Raw genomic sequence first — 18,619 nt, 5'->3', positions numbered from 1 at the left:
TTCACTACAATAATAGTCTGTGAAAAAAAGTTAGTATTTGGACCATTATTGCATAGTGGATTTGGAGCATCAGACTTTTATTGCATACAAAAAATGTTGCTTACCGACAGTTTTGGAAATTTTATTTCATAATTCATTTACAAATAATAGGAATAAGACAACGTTAAACAAAACTAGATAATCTAAGCTTAGAGTTACCTAACCAACTATAACCAAACATGCTAAAACTTGAAAAAAGACATATTTACCTACAATCTTAGAGAAAAACATAAATCCACATAATTTCGTCTTTTTTGAACAAAAAACAAAACATTTACATGGATATATTACACAAATTTTCCACAAAAAAATATTTTGGCGTACATGTTAATTTACAGATATGTGATGGTCTTAACCTACTCGACTAGTTCTTCCGTTGGACAAATCACGCTCATGTATCCATTGATGTCTTCTGGAGTCAATTGTCGGATGGCCACTGTTGCAGAATTATCGAAAGCTCCACTTGATACCAGACGGATAGTTGTTGTTTCGCAAGCAATAACTTCAGCGCGTTTACCTAAAAATGAATAAATTAGAGGTCCTAACAAATATGCAAAATTGCGACGCGGTTCAAAAGTAATGAGTCAGCTAAAAACATGAAAGTCATAAATGACAAAAATAATGAGTTCAGCTCTAGGCAAAATCCAACACGGGGGCGTACAAAGCTCCCACTAAAATTTTATTAATTTAATAAAATCAGTTCGTTAAAAAGGTTTCCCAGGTTCTAACTTTATTGCTTCTAGATACTTAAGTTGAAGTGTTTATTCTAACATGTGTTATCTCCTTGGGGTTTTTTTGCACATCCGGCCAAAGTTCCAGGTTAGGGGAGGAGTTTTATTAGGTTATTTCGGTTCGTATACCGGCTAGTGCAATAATCTTAATTAGATGAGGATCTTTTATCTAACTAACCTGGTTTGGAGTCTAGTCCACAAACAGAATCTGCTAAGAGAAGATTGGCGTTGTCCAAGCCGCGGGACCCTCCCACTTGGAGAAAATCGTCTAGACCTCGTTTTTGACACTTAAAAGACAAACACGACTCAAAGTCAAAACAACAACAAAAATTAAAGTTTGTGGCGTCGTAGCAAGCACAAATTCAAATCAAAAAGATAATTAATTTAAACATCCTGCAGCGCAATTGTCTGCAAAAATTTGCATTTTTAGATATTAAAATCCGTAATTTGTGAGTGCACATTATACCGAGGTGAGTATTTTCAAATTAACTTTTACACATCAGACAAAATTACATTTTTGTGAAGTTTATTTCAACCACTGTGCACAATTTGCAGCTAAATTAGTCCCACGAAAGAACTGTGAAATAATGACCATATAAAACATTCTCCATGCAAAAGAGTGAAAACATTCTTCAAGTCAACTAATCCTAGCATGCAATACCTGGGACCGCACCTTGTGGATGGTGCCAGTTTCTAATTCAATTCCTCTCCCAACACTCGGAACAATTCCGATATTCAATGAAGCTACTCTTACCACAGCAGGGAAAAGAGTGCTCACACTACAATTCGATCGTTTTCCGTAATTTCGCAAGGTGTAAATATCTTCAGTAGATTGGAACAAAACGTTGCAAGCTGAAAAAAAATATAAATTAATCTATTTTACGGTGGTTATTGGTGGAAATCAGTTTAATCTTTTACGGTGGTTATTGGTGGAAATCAGTTTAATCTTATTTTTCTCCGTGTGTTTATTTTCTCTAGGTCATAAAACTTACGAGTGGGATTTTTAATAAATCTCACGCTGAATCCAAAGCTTGTCCCTTTTGCTGGCATTCTATACTGAATAAGCGCCACATTCTGTGAGCTTTTAAATGTTTGTTTGACTTTCCTCTTGCCACAGAATTCGGTAAATCGCGAATTCATCGGGAGAGGATGATCCGCCGGACTAGGGAAAAACTCCCCGTTTAACTCCCAGCCGTCCACAAACTGTAAAGAATATCAGAATTAGAATACGAAATCACTTTTTCCTCGGAGGTTTAGACCGGTTATGAACAATTTCGCCTTAATTGAAAATGAAATAAAATCTAGTTCTTACAGATACTAAACCGCCGTTTTCACAGGGAACATCCAAGTAATTGAAGTGGACTTCGATGATTTCATCAGGTTCGCTGAAAATGTAAGCACCACAAGCTGTACCATCGGCCAAAATGGATTTGTGGTAAAAGTCGCCTTCATCCGAGGTCATAAATATGCAATCTGAAAGTTGGAAAATGTGAATAAAAAGTGTAGGAGGTTTTGGTCTATTGGGAATTTGGCATGCAGATTCCAATAACTACGTTAACAACAGATTGAACACACGTATTTAATAATCGTGTTTGTTAGAATTGAAAGAAAACTCTAATATAATACGTTTTGATTGCCCCGTGTCAAATTATGCGCTCTTGTTTGTTGCTGTTTACTAAACAAAAACATTCTAGAACTGCAGGTTAATTAAAACGAGCTTCGAGCTCTTACCTGTATAAACAGGCGGTACGATGTGCAATTGTGATTTTATTCTGATAATTTCTTACAGCGGTACTTGAAATTGACCATTTTTTATAATCCAAAACCCAACTTTCAACACCGTTTTGAATTTTTTGTTAAATGCAATTTACAAAATCGTGTCAGTAATAATTACCAAAATGCCCTATTTAAGATTAAGTAATTATTTCGATATTAACGATATCGATTTCTTCTGAAAAGACATTAATAGGTCGCACAGAGTGGGGAATAACCTGCTAAGATATGATATTACAATATTTTTAACTACCTAATTAAGCTTAGGAAATTACAACGCAAAAGGGAAAGTCATAAAAATTTCTATAAACAAACAGTTTGCTTGTTACTTAAATTCTAAAAACATCAAATTTGATATTGAATCAAATTTTTGTTTGTAACAAAACTACATAAAAATATTACAAAAGAGTCATTAATTTAAGTGCTCTTCCATGGAGAGACCACCCACGTTGCTTTCATTTAAAATGTAATTCTGGGATGAAAGTGTTCACAATTGTAAACAAATAACTATAATTAATTGTAAAATTTCAAATAAAAATTGCAACACTCTATAATCGCGATATAACGTCCTTTGTGATGGACATTCGATTCCTTTCAGTAATGTCAGAGAAATATATCAATTGTAAAAATGATAGATGTTCTACGTGACAGTAAGCGTTCTCAATGTAATCTGCATCTAAATGGATTCTTTGATATAAGCACACAGTTACTGTCGAACTCACAATACCAACACTGAAAATATTTCAGTAAAATTAAATTATTCAATCACTGAACTCAGTCACGATCTAAAAATAAATTCATTCACGACGTTTGTAACGTAAGATTATTTAAATGAAATATTAGAGCACATTTCTTTGACTTTGACATACCTGTGATTATATGATCTGACGTCCTCTTAGAACGTCCTTGAGCTAATGGTCCTTTAACTAATTGTTTCTGTAATTGGGCTGAATTCAGCATACGCCGGGAAAGTACCTAAAAAGCACACAGTTAAAAAACAGTTTTAAACATAAATTATTCTAGTGACGCAAGTGTCACTAAAAATTCGAAACGGTGCTCATATTAAGCCACAAATCAGTCTGACAATACATGGACTGCATAAATTTGCCAAATACTCAAAAGGGCTTTTAAATGAGCGAATTGTTTCATTCGATAAATAAAACTTCATTATAAACTGCCTCGGGGTATTTTACACGATTTTAATTTTAATAGGAAAGTACGCCCAAACTTTTTACAATGTTTCGTACAATAGAGCTTTTAACTTGGTAATAATCAAGATTTTTTTTTAATAACGGAATCAAACTAAAGTTTAGTATGAAGTGGTTTAGAAACATCTAAAGCTAAGGAAAAGAGATTGAAATAGACGTAATGTGATAAAACTGTCTTAGAAAATTTATTCTAAACGTTTTATTCTAAACGCAAAGGCGCTATTTTGTTTCGTAATTTGGCTAAATTTTATGAGATTATGAGCAATTTGTAGGAACTAAATTCGCAGAATGTTTTCAAGTGAAAACTTCATTGTGTAGAATTTTATTGAAACAATTTTGTTCGACATTTCAAGACAATTTACTAACAATTTTAGTTTAGAAAAATTTATTTTTGCCTTCGAGAGTCCTCAAATTTCACGAGTAATTTGCCGTTAAAGAACTTTTGAGCAAATGTTTGTTCAGATGTTGGCAACATAAACTTCAAGTGCCCTTTAAACTTCAAACTTAAAATTGCAAAATTATCTTTAAATAAAAACTAGATAAAAAAACGCCCGGCGCATCCACCATTTTTTACAAGTTATTTTCGTAACTCGGAGAAATAAATTGTGCCTACGAATTTACGTCAGATGTAGAATAAAATATTTAACAATCAATAAGTAATAAAAATAACGCAATAAATACACATTCTACCAATACAAAGTTATTGCTACCGAATAAACGAAAAACAATTCATTGCAATTCACTTGATCGTCTTTACCAGTTTATTTTTACTTCCTCAGTTACGCTTTGAACGCGTTATTATCATCGTCAATTTTTTAATGCATAATAACGTGACCACAATGAAAGGAGTGGCGAGATAACATCACCTGTTAATACTAAATTACTCTGAAAGTATCACTATCAAAAACGCGTCGTAAAATAAAAAGTACGAAAATTTAACTTTGATAAATGAGAGTTAAAAGCTTGTTCCTGATAATACTGTATCGTTAACACTGTAATAATTTATCTCTTTTTACGAAGTTTAATAAAAGCATTAAAGATACATCCCATCTTAATTGACTATTACCCGGATAAAAATACCGCCGAACGTCTATTAACTGACTCAACAAAAAAGAATTCTCATTGTGTGATATTTTTTGAGTTCATTTTGTTACTGTCAGCCTGCTGGAGCTTCATCAAATAAATATCACGTAACATCAGAAATTTCATCGAGTTTGACGTTAATTGACCACAAGTCTTATTACATTTCTCATCGTGTTGAAGTAGTAGGAAGCCTCGATGACCTTCAAGCTCACTAATTACACATCCCTTTGTCATTTTAATTTGTTCTATTTACTAACCTTCGCGAAGTCAAACATTAAGTTTGAAACTTTACCTGCATGGAAAGATCAGTACATAAATGCGAACATTAAGAGAGACACTTAAATATGATGTTTGAAACTAATTTCACTAAATACTGTAATATTAGTTACATATTGCGGAAAACTCTGTCTACAATTTCGCTATAAGTTAATTTAGATCTAAATTAAATGTGAATGTCGAGGGGTTAGATTTAGTGTAAAAATGGATGTAGAATACAACTTAATTAGTCATTTGGTAGTTAAATGTTCCACAAACATTTCGCTGCTTTGGACATTTCATTGCCACGGTTCATCCCTGAAATGACGTAAAAAGAACGACACAATAACAGGTGTTCCAATATTTACTTTTCATTAGTTTACACGTTGGTATCTCAAACTTCTGAGCCATTCGTGCTATTGGAAATCTCATCAGTTCAAGTTTACAAAGACAAGTTATTTATATTAAGACCTTCCCTTGTGACCCGTGTCACTTTAACACCATTTTCTCACCTCCTAGAACTACCCTCCCACATATTCTTTTCTTTCAAATTTCCTATAAGAGGTCGTCTAATTAGAAGCAGCATAAATTAAGGAGTGTTCACTTAATTTCGTATTTACTGCAACGCTAAATAACCTTTAAATTTCTTTGAAGTTTCTGTGAGGGAAGATTAGGTGAGAAACTCGTCCTTTAAAATTCATATTCTAAGCTGGCATTCTAGATCCTTGCTCGTCCTGCAACAACGCAGGTATGCATTAGCGCAAGATCCTACGAAAAATAGCTTCCTACAGGATTTACCATTTAAAACCGAATGATTTGAAAAAAAATTGCGAGCTTACTGAGCGAAATTGTTGAATTCTGTAAAACAAAGAGCGTTGATAAATACAAATTTAAATGAATTGTGATTTGTTAGCAAAAAAATCTCAACGCAGATGTTAACTGCAGACGTGTGAACAAACTTTTCATAGAAAATTGCAAAAAAAGTTTCGTACGAAGTTTTTTACGTTTGCAAACTTCCGTTCATTATAAATTTCTGGGAATTAAGCAAATTTAGAACTTTTAACAACGTAAACAACAGTGAAATGTGGTAAACAAATTGTTTCCGTTCGTGTTTTGCACAAATGGTGGATGCGCCAGGTAAAGACACTTGTTTGGACTTTGTGTTGTAAAGTGCTTCCTAGTAAAAAATAAAATTCCTGCAATAGACAGTCATTGTAACTTTTTATTTTCATTTTATTGACATGCACTTCCGGAAAGAACGCAACGTTTAGACGCCACACCAACTGACGTCATTTAGAAATGAGCAGTCCTAATTAACAGCAATCTATTCATTTCCAACAGCAGCCCTTGACAATGAGCTAAAGTGTATCACAGGTCTCGCAGTCATACCCACATAATTCGATGATCCAAGCTGTCAGATCTGGTAAAAATTGGGATAAAATTAAGAATATATAAACGCATATTGCATTAAATGTGCATAAAGTATAAGAAACATAATTATTTAGTCTTGTATGAACAGCACGTAGGTAATTTCAATGCCGAGTGGAGCAATATTATGTCAACTCTGAGATATTTATTATGAACGAATGCACTTATCTGTCGCTTCCAAAAGAAATATTGATGTACTTTAAGTTTTGTTATTAAAGTTATAAATTTATAAAATTTACAGTGCGTTCATTAAGTGCAGCTGTAGAAAACGATTTAAAAATGTTATCAATCTACGAGAGACGGGTTCCAGAAATTAATTCTTCCTCGACATCTGACAACTGTGGCAGTTGTTTAGTTAGCTTTTTTGTTACTATCGGAAACGAAAACAAGTGAAATAAAAAGATAATTAATTAAAAAATTAAAAACATTTATTTATTTCTCCAAGAACTTAAAAACTTCTTTCTATTTTAATTTTGAGTGAAATTCTATAGTTTTAACCGTATCGCAATTAAATTTCATTTATTTCGTCACACTTAAAAATTTCAAAATTGCATATGACGATTTTTTATACTAGTTACAACTAACCGAAAACTTCTATTTTTCATTTGAGTTAAGACTGAAGAAGTCTTCACTTTGCAACAATTAAATTTAGGCAAGAATCAAAAACGTTATATTATTATAAATCGTAAAACTTTGATTAAATAATTTTACAAAAATTGTGTAAAAAATGGATTCTAAGATTTACAGTGCTATACCTTGCGTATAATAAAATGTTTCAATCCGTTTACTTTAATTTAAAGCTCTGCACTTCTGCACATTTCTCAAAGTCAAATCGTTGCAACACACTAAAACCTCAGCGGACCAAAAACAGTAAATTCAATTTAAAAATTGCCTTTGATTTCACGGAACTACTCTTTGAGTCTCAACTTTAGCTCGGTTTACTAAACTACATTTGCAGTCAGCAGAGGCAAATTTTGCTTATGTGCTCCTACTATTATCTCGCCCATTGAACACATTGCTCCAAAATCATAGAAAATATTGAGCGAACGTTTTACCTTCCTTTTTTGTACTTAAAATGCACTGCTCGGTTTTAAAGCTCTAAATGAATTCAAGAGCTTGGAGCAATTTGTGGTGCATTTGATACCGTTCGAAAATGATCCAGCAGTTTGTGAATTCTAAGAATAATAAAAATGGGAATACGATTAAAATAAAATTGGAATTTTAATTGTGTTGCAAAGTCCTTATTTTTCAATATTTATTTAGTGATTTAGTTATCCCCTGTTGTATTATGAAACAAAATGAATATATTTATTAGAATTATGTAAGTTATCATAATCCAGGTATTAGCATTATCGTATTTTGTATTGAATATTACGCGGATATTACATATCAAATATGCTAGTTGTAGGAGGTGAGAATTAATTTTAATGGTTTCATAACTTTTCCATTTTCCGGTAATTCCAATGTAAGTAACGTTATCAAGTTTATTGGCAATGTTTATCTAAAAATTGACTAAAATTGTTTATCTTAATCTGATATTAAAGTATTTGTAGTTGAAATATAAATAAAATATTTTAGAACAATAATGACCTCAAATTCTAAGAATTTTATATCCAAATAATTTCAATGAATAAATTTCGCCCAAATCATCTAATTAAATAAAAACAGTTTTATTAACAAACATTTATATTCTTGTGATACAAAACAAATACAACAAATTAGCATGATTCTGTCATACAAACGCGCCGGAAAATTTGCCACTACCATAACAGGCTAATATTTAATCAAGAAAAAAATTAACTCAAATTACACTTATAAATTAAGCAACAAACGGATTTATTTTGTTGAAACAAAAAGTGGTTCGAATGTGATATACAAACCGCAGCGCTGAAAGTTTAAAATGAAAAATTTGCGTTAATTATAAAGCCGCTGTAATTAGATTATTAATTTTAAAAATTTGCTTTCGCAACAAAATTATTTGATTATGAACCTTCAAACGCGGGCTCAATTCTCGTGGATTCAAACAAACTTTTTTGCGAAAAATCCCATTCGCTTCATTAACAAATCCCGCTGTACCGCATAAATAAAATTCGATTATATAAAACTGCGCTTTTTTTTTAATAACTTACCTCAGAAGTGAGTCTGGTTTCAAAGCCAGGATGTCCTCTTATCACTAGTACCGAACATGAAAGCAAAGTTACAGCGACAGCCAACGGGGTCATCCTAACAGGTGGTAGTTTAATGGTACGAATACGATCCAAACGTCGCGATACTAGTGAAGCTGTCCGACGCGCCCTCCGTTTAAATAGCGTCGCGACGCGGACGGCATCCTAACAGCCCTTGCGCTACCCACATCAAATGTTTGCTTGCACACAGAATTACTTAGGATGCACCACTGCACTAGATCTAACACTGGCAATTTGAATTAAGTAGGTGTCAGCAGTTACATTTTTGCGCTTGATAGGAAAGCACTCGGGACTACGAAGCGGAAATCTTCAAGATCTCTGGAAAAAAAATTCAATACAGGTACAATGCTCGAAGATAGTGAAACGAATTAATGAAATTCTGGTATTGTTAAATCTTCCTTAACTTTGTAACGACGTTATAAATGAGAGTTGGCGTTAGATTAGAATAGCAAATTGTCAATTAGCAGTTAAATGTAAGCAAATGTACGTTAGTTTACATTTTAACTAGTACAGTTTTAATTTCTTGACGACAGTTCAGCGGAAAAGTGGGAACAAATATGTTATCAAATATTTAACGAGTTTTTCCATGTTTGGAAATTTCATAGTTTCTTGATGGAAATATCAGACTCACATGAGTATGTAATGGTAATCTCTTAGTCGGTGCTCTGATGATGACAGCTTTATTATCAAAACACACGTCTACGGTAGTTAAATAGAGACTAGGGTTGTTGGAATTTTTTGTGTGCTTCATGCACACATCCAAGTCTTCGGAGGAATTTCATATACTTTTTCTGTATTTATACAAGAAAAAAAAACATTTTAACTCAACTTTTTTTGTCAAATCTTAGAAAAAAAAAATAGAAATCCTAGATAATTTTGTAACGGCTTGAATGCAAATAAATAATAAGTATTGAACCAATTTTGATGCACAAATACTTGCACCCAAAACAAGTATATATTTAGAATCTCGAAAAACTTGAGAAATTCTTGAAAACTCATACCAGAAAATCTAAAAACTAATAAAATAAAATAAAATCACAGAGTATCCAATGAAACAAACATGTTAGTAGTGCTTACACTTTGTTGCTCGCTCTACAGAGTAACTTTATCAAAATAAAAAAAAGTACTACAATAGACACTAGAAAAATCCAAGCAACATCTTACAAAGCAATTTCCACAATGTGTTAAGTGAACTCGACAAAACAAGTATCAAAGACTTGAAAGCATTTACAAAAAAATTTCATTATCTGTAATAGTAAATTTGAAACATTTATAAATGAAATAAAAAAAAATTAAAGGTCAAATTTTTCCACACCACAGTTTTGGTTGACATGAATAAAAACCAATTTAAAATCAATTTAAGTTTTAATTTCCTTACTTTGCATATCATGAAATTAATACAAAATTTAAATGTGCAAAGACCTTACCACTCGTAAATAACACACCCACATTGGTATCAAAAATAAATGTCTTTTTAACAGATTTAAGTCTGACATAAATGGAGAAATTGCATTTACATTTGATTATTTTTGAGCGCGGTGTTAATTAAAATTTGCATATCTTCTTACATCGTTTAGGAGAAAAGCAATGCAAAGAGCCCGCTGCCAATACTTCATCGTAAAAATTAAGCGATAATATAATCAATTACAATTTCAATTATTTCTACATCCAAATTTAAATTTAAAATAGGATGATAATAATTTTTAATACAAACAAGGGATGGGTCGATCGACTAAAAGAATTGAAAAGACGTTATTAAAATTGCCACAGCAGCAGTTACAGATTTAATTAACGGTTTTGGTAATTTCCTGTCTAATTGGTCCCGAGAATATTAATATTGCTAACGGTCTCAACTAAAAACTACATTACCTGAAGTCTAAGCCGAGAGGTGCAGTTCACAAAAACAATAAATCCTCGCGTCCTCACTAATCTGACATAATTTTAGTTTCTACGTAGAAACGATAAAGCCACAACTGATAAGAACTAGAATCATAAATCTATAATACCAAATATCCAAATACTAGTCAAGTTTTAACTGGTAGACAAATTTTTAATTCTGATGATATTGTTTAACAAGCAATTAACCTAATTGAAATGCTTACCTTATTGAGCAGTCATATTTACACCTTCAATTAATTATAATTGAATGTGTCTTTTCAACAAAGAAGTCAGACAAATCAGTTTCGTTCAACTTAGCACAACTCGTCTCACTAGAAATTACTTTTGTTTTGCCCACCTATGAATTATAAATAGTTTCATTTTTAGTGGAAACACAATATTTACACACAAAAAAACAGTAGTCTATTGTTCTTAAATACTGAAACTGAGTGTTATCTAAAGATTTAGGTACACTCTGATTACATACAAAATAACTGCGGACAAATATTTATTCCATCCATTTCTTTAATTTTCTACGCCTTTGACGGTAGGCTCAAAGACATCTCCAAGTTTCGATCTAATACAACATCATATGAATATTTAATGCCACGTCATTTGTCCTGAAATATAACGTGTGTAAGTTATTTAAAGATGGAAAGTTATTCAGGAATCAATCCTTTTTACAAGTTTGTTTTGTGGGTGGACAATATTACTAGAAAAGTGCTTAAATATTTGCAAAAAAATAAACATTACAATGTCGCAATAAAATGTGCAAATTTCTAAATCTGCGTTAGAAAATTTGAAACGCTCTTGACCCATTGACCCAGTTTAAAACCGGGACTGTGAAACTTACTTAAAAGGGATGAAAAGCAACAAATTTGTTTTATTTTAATTAAAAAAACAAAACTTTTTACGTTAATCCAGCTACAAACATATCGCAGCACCGGAAATTTATCCACTACCAAACTAGCTGGATTAGTTTTAATTAACTCAATCATTCAGGAAATTAGTTACAGAAATTGGTAAACAACAGGTGTAAAAAACGTCATTCTTACACGCTAAAATGTTGAGAACGAAACAAATTTGTCATGCAAATAGATCAGCGTGGAGCTCCTAAATTAAAAATGTTTGCAGGGAAAGCCGAGATTATAAAACGAACCCTGGAGATTGTTTAAAGTCTCTTTAAAGCTCGACTTACTGACGAGGGTTACATACTAATCAACGCATCTTAATTAAGATATATATTTGTTTAGACAAAATATGTTATATAATTAAGTTGTGGATCATTAAAAACTTTTCCGCCATAATGTTACAATTATAGGGGTGCTCTCTTGTTACCAAAGTTTCTATTAAAGTATAATTGCATTATAACGATTTGCTATAAATTTCATGATGACTTTAGGAACACGCCTATACAAAGTTTGGAGATAAATTTCATCACTTCTCTTTCAAGTTGACTTCAATCTCTAATTTGGCGACAAAACGTAATAAATCGTAGCCAAAATGGGAAGTAAACAAGGTTTTAAAACTTACTTTTATCTTTTAATAACACAAAAGAAAACAAACAATAAATTTATTCTTAGAATCAAGTTAACATTTATTCGCGGATGTTAAAAATGGTGGATGCGCCGAGTCAAATCGTTAATAAGATCGAGCTTCTAGCTTGAAATAAATTAAACATAAGAACCAAAACTTGCGAGAACCGAAATTCAGAATAACAGAATTGAAGAATAATCTTAAATTAAGAGTGGGAGCTGTTAATTATTTATATTGTATAAAGTTCATAAATCAAATGCCGGTTGAAAATTTCAAAGTAATAAATTAAATATTTGAATTGATTGTAAATGATAGTATTTATTATTTATTGCACAGATTGCAACAATATTTGGCGATGTTAAATCTATTAATATTAAATAAATTGCAAGCTAAATATCGCAGGAAATCAAAAAGCAAGCAAATGTCGTATCTTCTCTAATCTAATTATAAAACTGATGTTAAAGACTGTGCTCATATTAAAAATTAGCACTACTTTTCATCTGTGGATACCAGTTAACATATTATAATGTCAAATATTTGTCTTTTGATCTTTTCATTACAGTCAGAGCTACGTACAAATTTTTATTACACGAAAATAAACTCTCATTGACCTACTGTTTAAGTTACAAAATAGTGTAACAGCCAGCAGGACATTTCTTTTTGTCATTCGGTTAAAACCGACCAGAGACTAAATTGTTTCCATATTCCACATTTCACGATACTTACCAGAATGTTTCATAAAAGCGGAAGCAAATTTGACATTTAAATGTTATGTACAATAAAGATATTAGATATGTACAATAAAGTCCGTTGAAAATTCCTCACTAAACGTGGGTTGACTTTTATGCGTTTCTTTCTGCTTCTGTCTAGTTTAAGAAGAAAATCTAACTCGGTTAGCGTGTCATAATTATCACGGCTAATTTAAAGTTTCTATAACAGCCGACGTGGTTCATCTGGAAGTGACAATCAACAAGGTAAGTAAGCAAACAATGAGTCGCTACCACGAAAGCTCCTTTATTAGCATACATTCGATACTTTACGTGACTTGTGACGTAGACAGAACACCTCCGAGCATCGGTTATGCAACAGAAAGGGCATCTTCAAAACGTGATAGTTTCTTGGAATTGACGCAAAAAACAGGAAATATATTCTTACATTACGCAAGGCATCATCGATCAGACCTTTGCTCTTGCTGACTTTTTGTACACGTTTGCAGAACGCCACAAGATAAATAAAAAAAGAAAAGTACATCCGTTAACTGCCAAGCAGTGGGACAAATGCATGAACTGATGACTCGCTTAGTGTTTTCCACACTCTTTTTTATGAAAATCTAAATTAGTGGGGCCCCCGTTGATACTTTTATTAAGAGTGTTTCACGTTACACTGCGTAAACTCATCTCTCTTGTTATAATTTTCAGAGCATGTAAAGCTCTTTAGTATGAAAATTTCAGCGCGTTTTCTGTCTAGAACACAGTTTTGGGCTTAGGAAATTATGACAGATCAAAACCAGCGTGATTGTTTGAAATCGATCACAGGCAATCGTTTTGTTCAATTTAAAGTAAATTGGTTTATCCTAAAGCCAGACCGAAACCAACAAAATATAATAGCAATGTTGAATTTTGAGTTTTTTATACTTCAAATGAAAATTAATTGCTTTTTTACTTCCTTACATTTGGCGGTCTGCGTAAATAAATCAGAATTCTCGTTTGAGTGCAATGTCCTGTGCAAGACAGTGATTAAGAAGCTTAACTCTGCCAGTGCTCTATAGCCTTCCCACTCACGTCCATCTTTTATTCCCATTCAAATAAGCAATTAAGCAATATTTCCTCGTAATGTATTATTCTCAACGCGATTTTCTCTTTCATCGCAATGTCTTTGTTTGGTGCTGTCAAGTTCGTAACTAGAACGTGACAAAGTCAACTCCTTACACAAGAGTAAACCCCTTAGGGTCCAAATCCATGACTGTGTGTTACCAGATGAGTTATTAAATGCTCCAACAAACTTAAATTTGGCTTAAAAAAGCAATATTAGCGAGAGAATGCGTGATAATTAAGAACTTGAAACACTTACCAATGTCCCGGCGCCTCCGCCAATTCAGCTCTTTCAATTATAGCGCGATAAAAAGGGTAGGTGCGTCAGTACTCCTTATTTTGGCTAATTAATCTTTAGACAATTTGTGAAACATCACATTTAATTCCACACAATAATTCAATAAATTAACAATACAATTATCTTACTACATTTTCTGAAAAGTATCTACTCTGGGGTAAAATGGATGCAGCAAATCCGAGTGATGTTCCGGAACTTGGTGGTAATAATGGCTATGAGGCGCTGTCACGTCGTGATTGTCACCTTCATAAGGCCATTGTCGATCGTAAGGCCCTAAAAACTTGTAAATTTAGGTTGTTTCACTAACTAAATTAAATGGATGAAACGCTTTAGAAGAACGTTGACAGGATATGAGAATATTGCGTAAACTGAGTGAACGCGGAGCCAGTCAATACCCATTTTGCTAAGTTTATTATGTGTTAAAACACCCGTTCAAGCAATATATTTTTAAATAATGAGCAATACGTACAAGAATCAACATCGTGATTGTTCACATTGTTCACATCGTGATTGTTCACGCGTGGCCACAGTTCATCGACGTCTAATTGAACATAAATAGTACTGTCATCGGCTTCTAAAGAACTATTGAGTGGAACCTCTGTCTCTAAATTAAAGTTTCTGTTGCATAACCAATCCTTACAAGATCCATGTCCGTGGTGATGGTGTTCTGGAGGAGTAGCATAAAGACCGTAATTTATATTACTTGTTGCTATCTTCTTAAGACCTTGAATGGCGGTGAGGATGAGCGCCATTTTCGCGAGAAGAAGGGCTTTTCCTCCCAATACTGCAAGAAATTGAAAACCGAGAGGAACCATTATGAGACCCACTGCAGCAATGCCGAACATTAGCAAATTGGCAAACATGTTTTGCTTTTTTCGGCCTCGTCCTGAAACGCTCACAATTTTAGATATCATAATAGAATTAATTTTGCAATAAAAGACGAAATTGGTAATCCTATCGGAGAAATCCGACGGAAAATAAAATTAAACTTACCCTCAGCCCTGATGATGCTCTTGATTTCCTCATAGCCATTAAGCCGTATTTTAAGGACGTGAGTATTGAGAACGTGGGCGATCTTTTGTACAATCTGATTTTGCCAATCCAGCTCCGTTTCATTGGATTTGTAAGTTGTTTCGGAAAATGTAAGTTGTCTGAATCATAACAACGCAAATTAGTGTACATTCACCGGTTCTAGTCTGATTTAATCACTTCAGTCTGATTGAGTTCACTCGACAGGGAATAAGTAATAATCGTAAAAATAAAAGCTCTTTCACGAGTTTTTAGTAGTCATTACTTTAATTAGTATCAGGATTTTTTCACGTTTTATTAAAAACACTTCAGTGGGACTACTTGTTTTTATTAAACTTTTTTCATAAATAAAAATATAGTAAAACGGTCTTAGAGTTCCATAATTATTTGATTTATAGCGGAATTATTAAATTGCTTGGCTCGTCCAGAAATTGCTATTTCCTCGTCCATTTCATGAACCATAAAATTTGATAACAAGCAACGATCTTCTTGAAGAACAAGATACAGCTAAGCCTCAGCTATTGATTTACTTCTTTGATCATATACTGTTTGAATGGAATTCTCGCTTTGCTTTATTTTTACATCAGACCCCACCAATTATTTACAAATTTTATTCCCACACAGAGAATTTAAAGAATCCACATTTATAAATTGTTTAGCTAACATAATTATTAAAAAAAAAACTTATTAAAAAAATAACAAAGAATATTTTGGTTGCTCGTATTTTATTTCCCAGTCTGCCGGAATAAAAACGATTTTCGTTACATTACCTGCTAATTTGCGTTTCGTTATTTTCTTTGAATCTAACTAGTTCCACACCACTCGCGAGCTTAATGACGTCAGCTTCCAACGAGTTATCCAAAGCTACCAAACTCCTACGCTTTAAACATTGCTTCAGGATCAACAGAAATTGTTCTTGCGGTCCATCAAAACTAAGCTGCATGCAATTCTGTAATAATGAGCCTGTCAACCTTCCTGCCACTCTCCAAACATTCTCTGTTTTATTGGAAGGAATAAATTTGTCACCATTTACAACTAAGGCACACAAAGCGACCAGTCCGATTAAAGACGACTTGTCTGATGGCATTCTGAAAGAGAAAAATTGACTCGGTTGAAGTTACATAGTGACGCTTATATTAAAAAAACTTGCAAAAACTCTTTAATTTAATTTTGGGCCGCTTGGGACGAAATTTTTAAAATTAATCTCCTCTGATCTATAATTCAGTTTCTCGGCATAGTTTATGAGCAAATCGTCGGCAGAAAAAGGGTCCCAAGTTTAATTTCTGCGCCGTAAAACTATAATACTTATGATTCGGTTAAAAAGCAAATAAAAAAGAAATAAGTAATCGTCGCAATTTTTTTGCAAGGTTAGGTCTTGATAAAAAAATAATAGAAAAAGTAGTAACTTATTAATTTAATTCTATAAATTGTCAAATCACATTTCACGGTTATGAAATTATGTAGTACAAAGCAATACAGTACAACCTCGATTATCCGTGCTTATGGGGAACGAACGTTTTACTTTATTGATTCAAAATATATAAAAACTTCAACATAATTTATCAACATCTTAACAATAACAATTTTTAATATTGAAAAAAATTGAAACAATCAACTTTGATCAGACATATTACATAAGAGAACTATTTTGTAGGAAAAAAAAACTGGTAATTGTATTTATTTCTTTTTTGGTCCTAAAATTTTCTCTGACAAGCAAAAGAATTTATTTCAAGCATTTTTCTTAATGGTTGCAAACACTACTATTCAAAGACAAAAATTGTAATTCATAATTTTGTTTTTGCTCTCTGCACTGACTTGAATCTCATTAAAATACACCAACTGGTACTCGTGAAATTCCAAATTTTAAGTTTTCTAACATTGGAAGCAAAAATACGAAGTAGTTGGTCTTCGATTTGTGCGTTTTTTGTAATGCACGGATAATCGAGGCACGGATAATCGAAGGAACAGACTTCTCTTGTTTTATTTGTTAGACAGCTAAATTAAATGAAAAAAAACCTAACTAAAACGGCAGTAAAAATACAATCAGAACGTAATTTATTATTTGCACATGTTGTCTCAAAACCACAAAAGTTCCCCCATTTGCTCCTTTCTATAACATCGCCAGGTAACGCGGTTATTGAAAGGACCTATTTTTATATCAGCGACCAATGACATGCAAAAAATTTAATATCTTACCACCAACGCATTTTACTTGCACTACCAAATATTGATTACATCATTATCTTCGAGTATCGTGTTTGCACTCACACGCTTTCAAACCCACTTTTTGCGGTTGGTTTTTAATACATAAGTTTCCTCATAATTTATAATCTTGAAAATTATTCTATAATTCCAAAGAAATTAATTTTAGAAACTAATTACCTAAACACGTCAGAGTATTAAAATCAATCCCCGCAAGCAGTACTTTTTGAAGGATTTATTAATATCGCCGTTTACACAAGGATCACGAGGAAAAATCCGCCGGGAGTTTGAAGGGTTTAACTTGATTTTATATTATTAATTTAGACGTGTTTCGCAGCCGAAAACTAAAAAAGTACGCGTGTTGAACAAAAATTTATTAATTAAAAACCGTACGACCTTCACCTACGTTGTGGCGGCGAGAAATCAAAATTGCAAAACACAAACTAGTTAACACCGCAAGTAAATTCTCGATTTCCCTGAGTGTAAATTAATCAAATTTTGTTTGTATTATAACTTACATTTTAATGAGCTACAGTAAATACGAGACATGTATTTCCTTTAATAAATATGCTGCAGCACATTACATACACTTCGCTTGCGATTTACCACCACAGTGACTGAAACAATTGTAATGTAAACTTGATTATATATGCTTTTCACAAGAATGCATTCAGAGGGTGTGGACTTCACCATGTGGTGCATGAAAAGCACTCGGCTCTGCTCTTTCGGAACTTCAAGAGTAGTGATACTAAATTAATGAGATGTATCGTAAATGACAATGTTACGTTCACTTGTTGCGACTTTAAAAAATATGATTGCTATTGTGGAAGTTTCACTGACCAATTTAGGGCGACTGGCCTTATTTTGTTCGAGAACTTGACATAAATCACTCTTATTATTTAAATTGAGCGAAATAAAAACGGTATTTTGGAGTTTCCCAAAAATATTTCGTTCTGATGGATGGTAATCCTTTGTGTCTGAGTAATAACAAGTGACATGACACTATCAATCATGATCTTTATGTAGTGTATAATCACACATTCCATTGTAAAAGCGAAAAATTGCACGTCATAAATATAAAAGCCCCAATATCAATGCGTGGGTCTTATTTGATACATAAACCGGCGTTCGTTTATGCAAAATAAAATAGTAAGTGCCAATA

At 32.7% G+C, this 18,619-nt stretch overlaps 2 protein-coding genes across 3 annotated transcripts; both read right to left on the bottom strand.

Annotated features, from left to right (window-relative positions):
* Positions 1-105: 105 nt before the first annotated feature.
* On the bottom strand, positions 106-8,817 carry LOC148172998 (corticotropin-releasing hormone-binding protein). 2 transcript variants are annotated; one of them, XM_088038848.1, is made up of 7 exons: positions 8,647-8,817; positions 3,413-3,518; positions 2,083-2,243; positions 1,763-1,973; positions 1,444-1,622; positions 949-1,057; positions 106-556 (listed from the first exon to the last, which is right to left on the bottom strand). In XM_088038848.1, the coding sequence occupies exons 1-7, from the start codon at positions 8,737-8,739 to the stop codon at positions 396-398; spliced, it is 1,020 nt and encodes a 339-aa protein (XP_087894974.1). In that variant the 5' UTR covers positions 8,740-8,817; the 3' UTR covers positions 106-395. The 2 variants fall into 2 exon arrangements, with proteins under 2 accessions (XP_087894974.1, XP_087894975.1); XM_088038849.1 differs by having other exon boundaries at positions 1,432-1,622; positions 8,647-8,813.
* Positions 8,818-14,353: 5,536 nt separating this feature from the next.
* On the bottom strand, positions 14,354-18,061 carry Osi23 (DUF1676 domain-containing protein Osi23). The gene is made up of 5 exons (XM_088039824.1): positions 17,976-18,061; positions 16,026-16,343; positions 15,220-15,377; positions 14,867-15,112; positions 14,354-14,499 (listed from the first exon to the last, which is right to left on the bottom strand). Exons 2-5 carry the CDS (start codon positions 16,340-16,342, stop codon positions 14,354-14,356), a joined length of 867 nt encoding a protein of 288 aa, XP_087895950.1. The 5' UTR covers position 16,343; positions 17,976-18,061.
* Positions 18,062-18,619: the final 558 nt, after the last annotated feature.

Source organism: Gnatocerus cornutus, chromosome 6 (assembly GCF_029298725.1).
Source record: "Gnatocerus cornutus isolate USDA-ARS CGAHR chromosome 6, icGnaCorn1.1, whole genome shotgun sequence".
Lineage (NCBI taxonomy): Eukaryota > Metazoa > Arthropoda > Insecta > Coleoptera > Tenebrionidae > Gnatocerus > Gnatocerus cornutus.
This window is presented reverse-complemented; position numbering and strand designations above follow the sequence as displayed.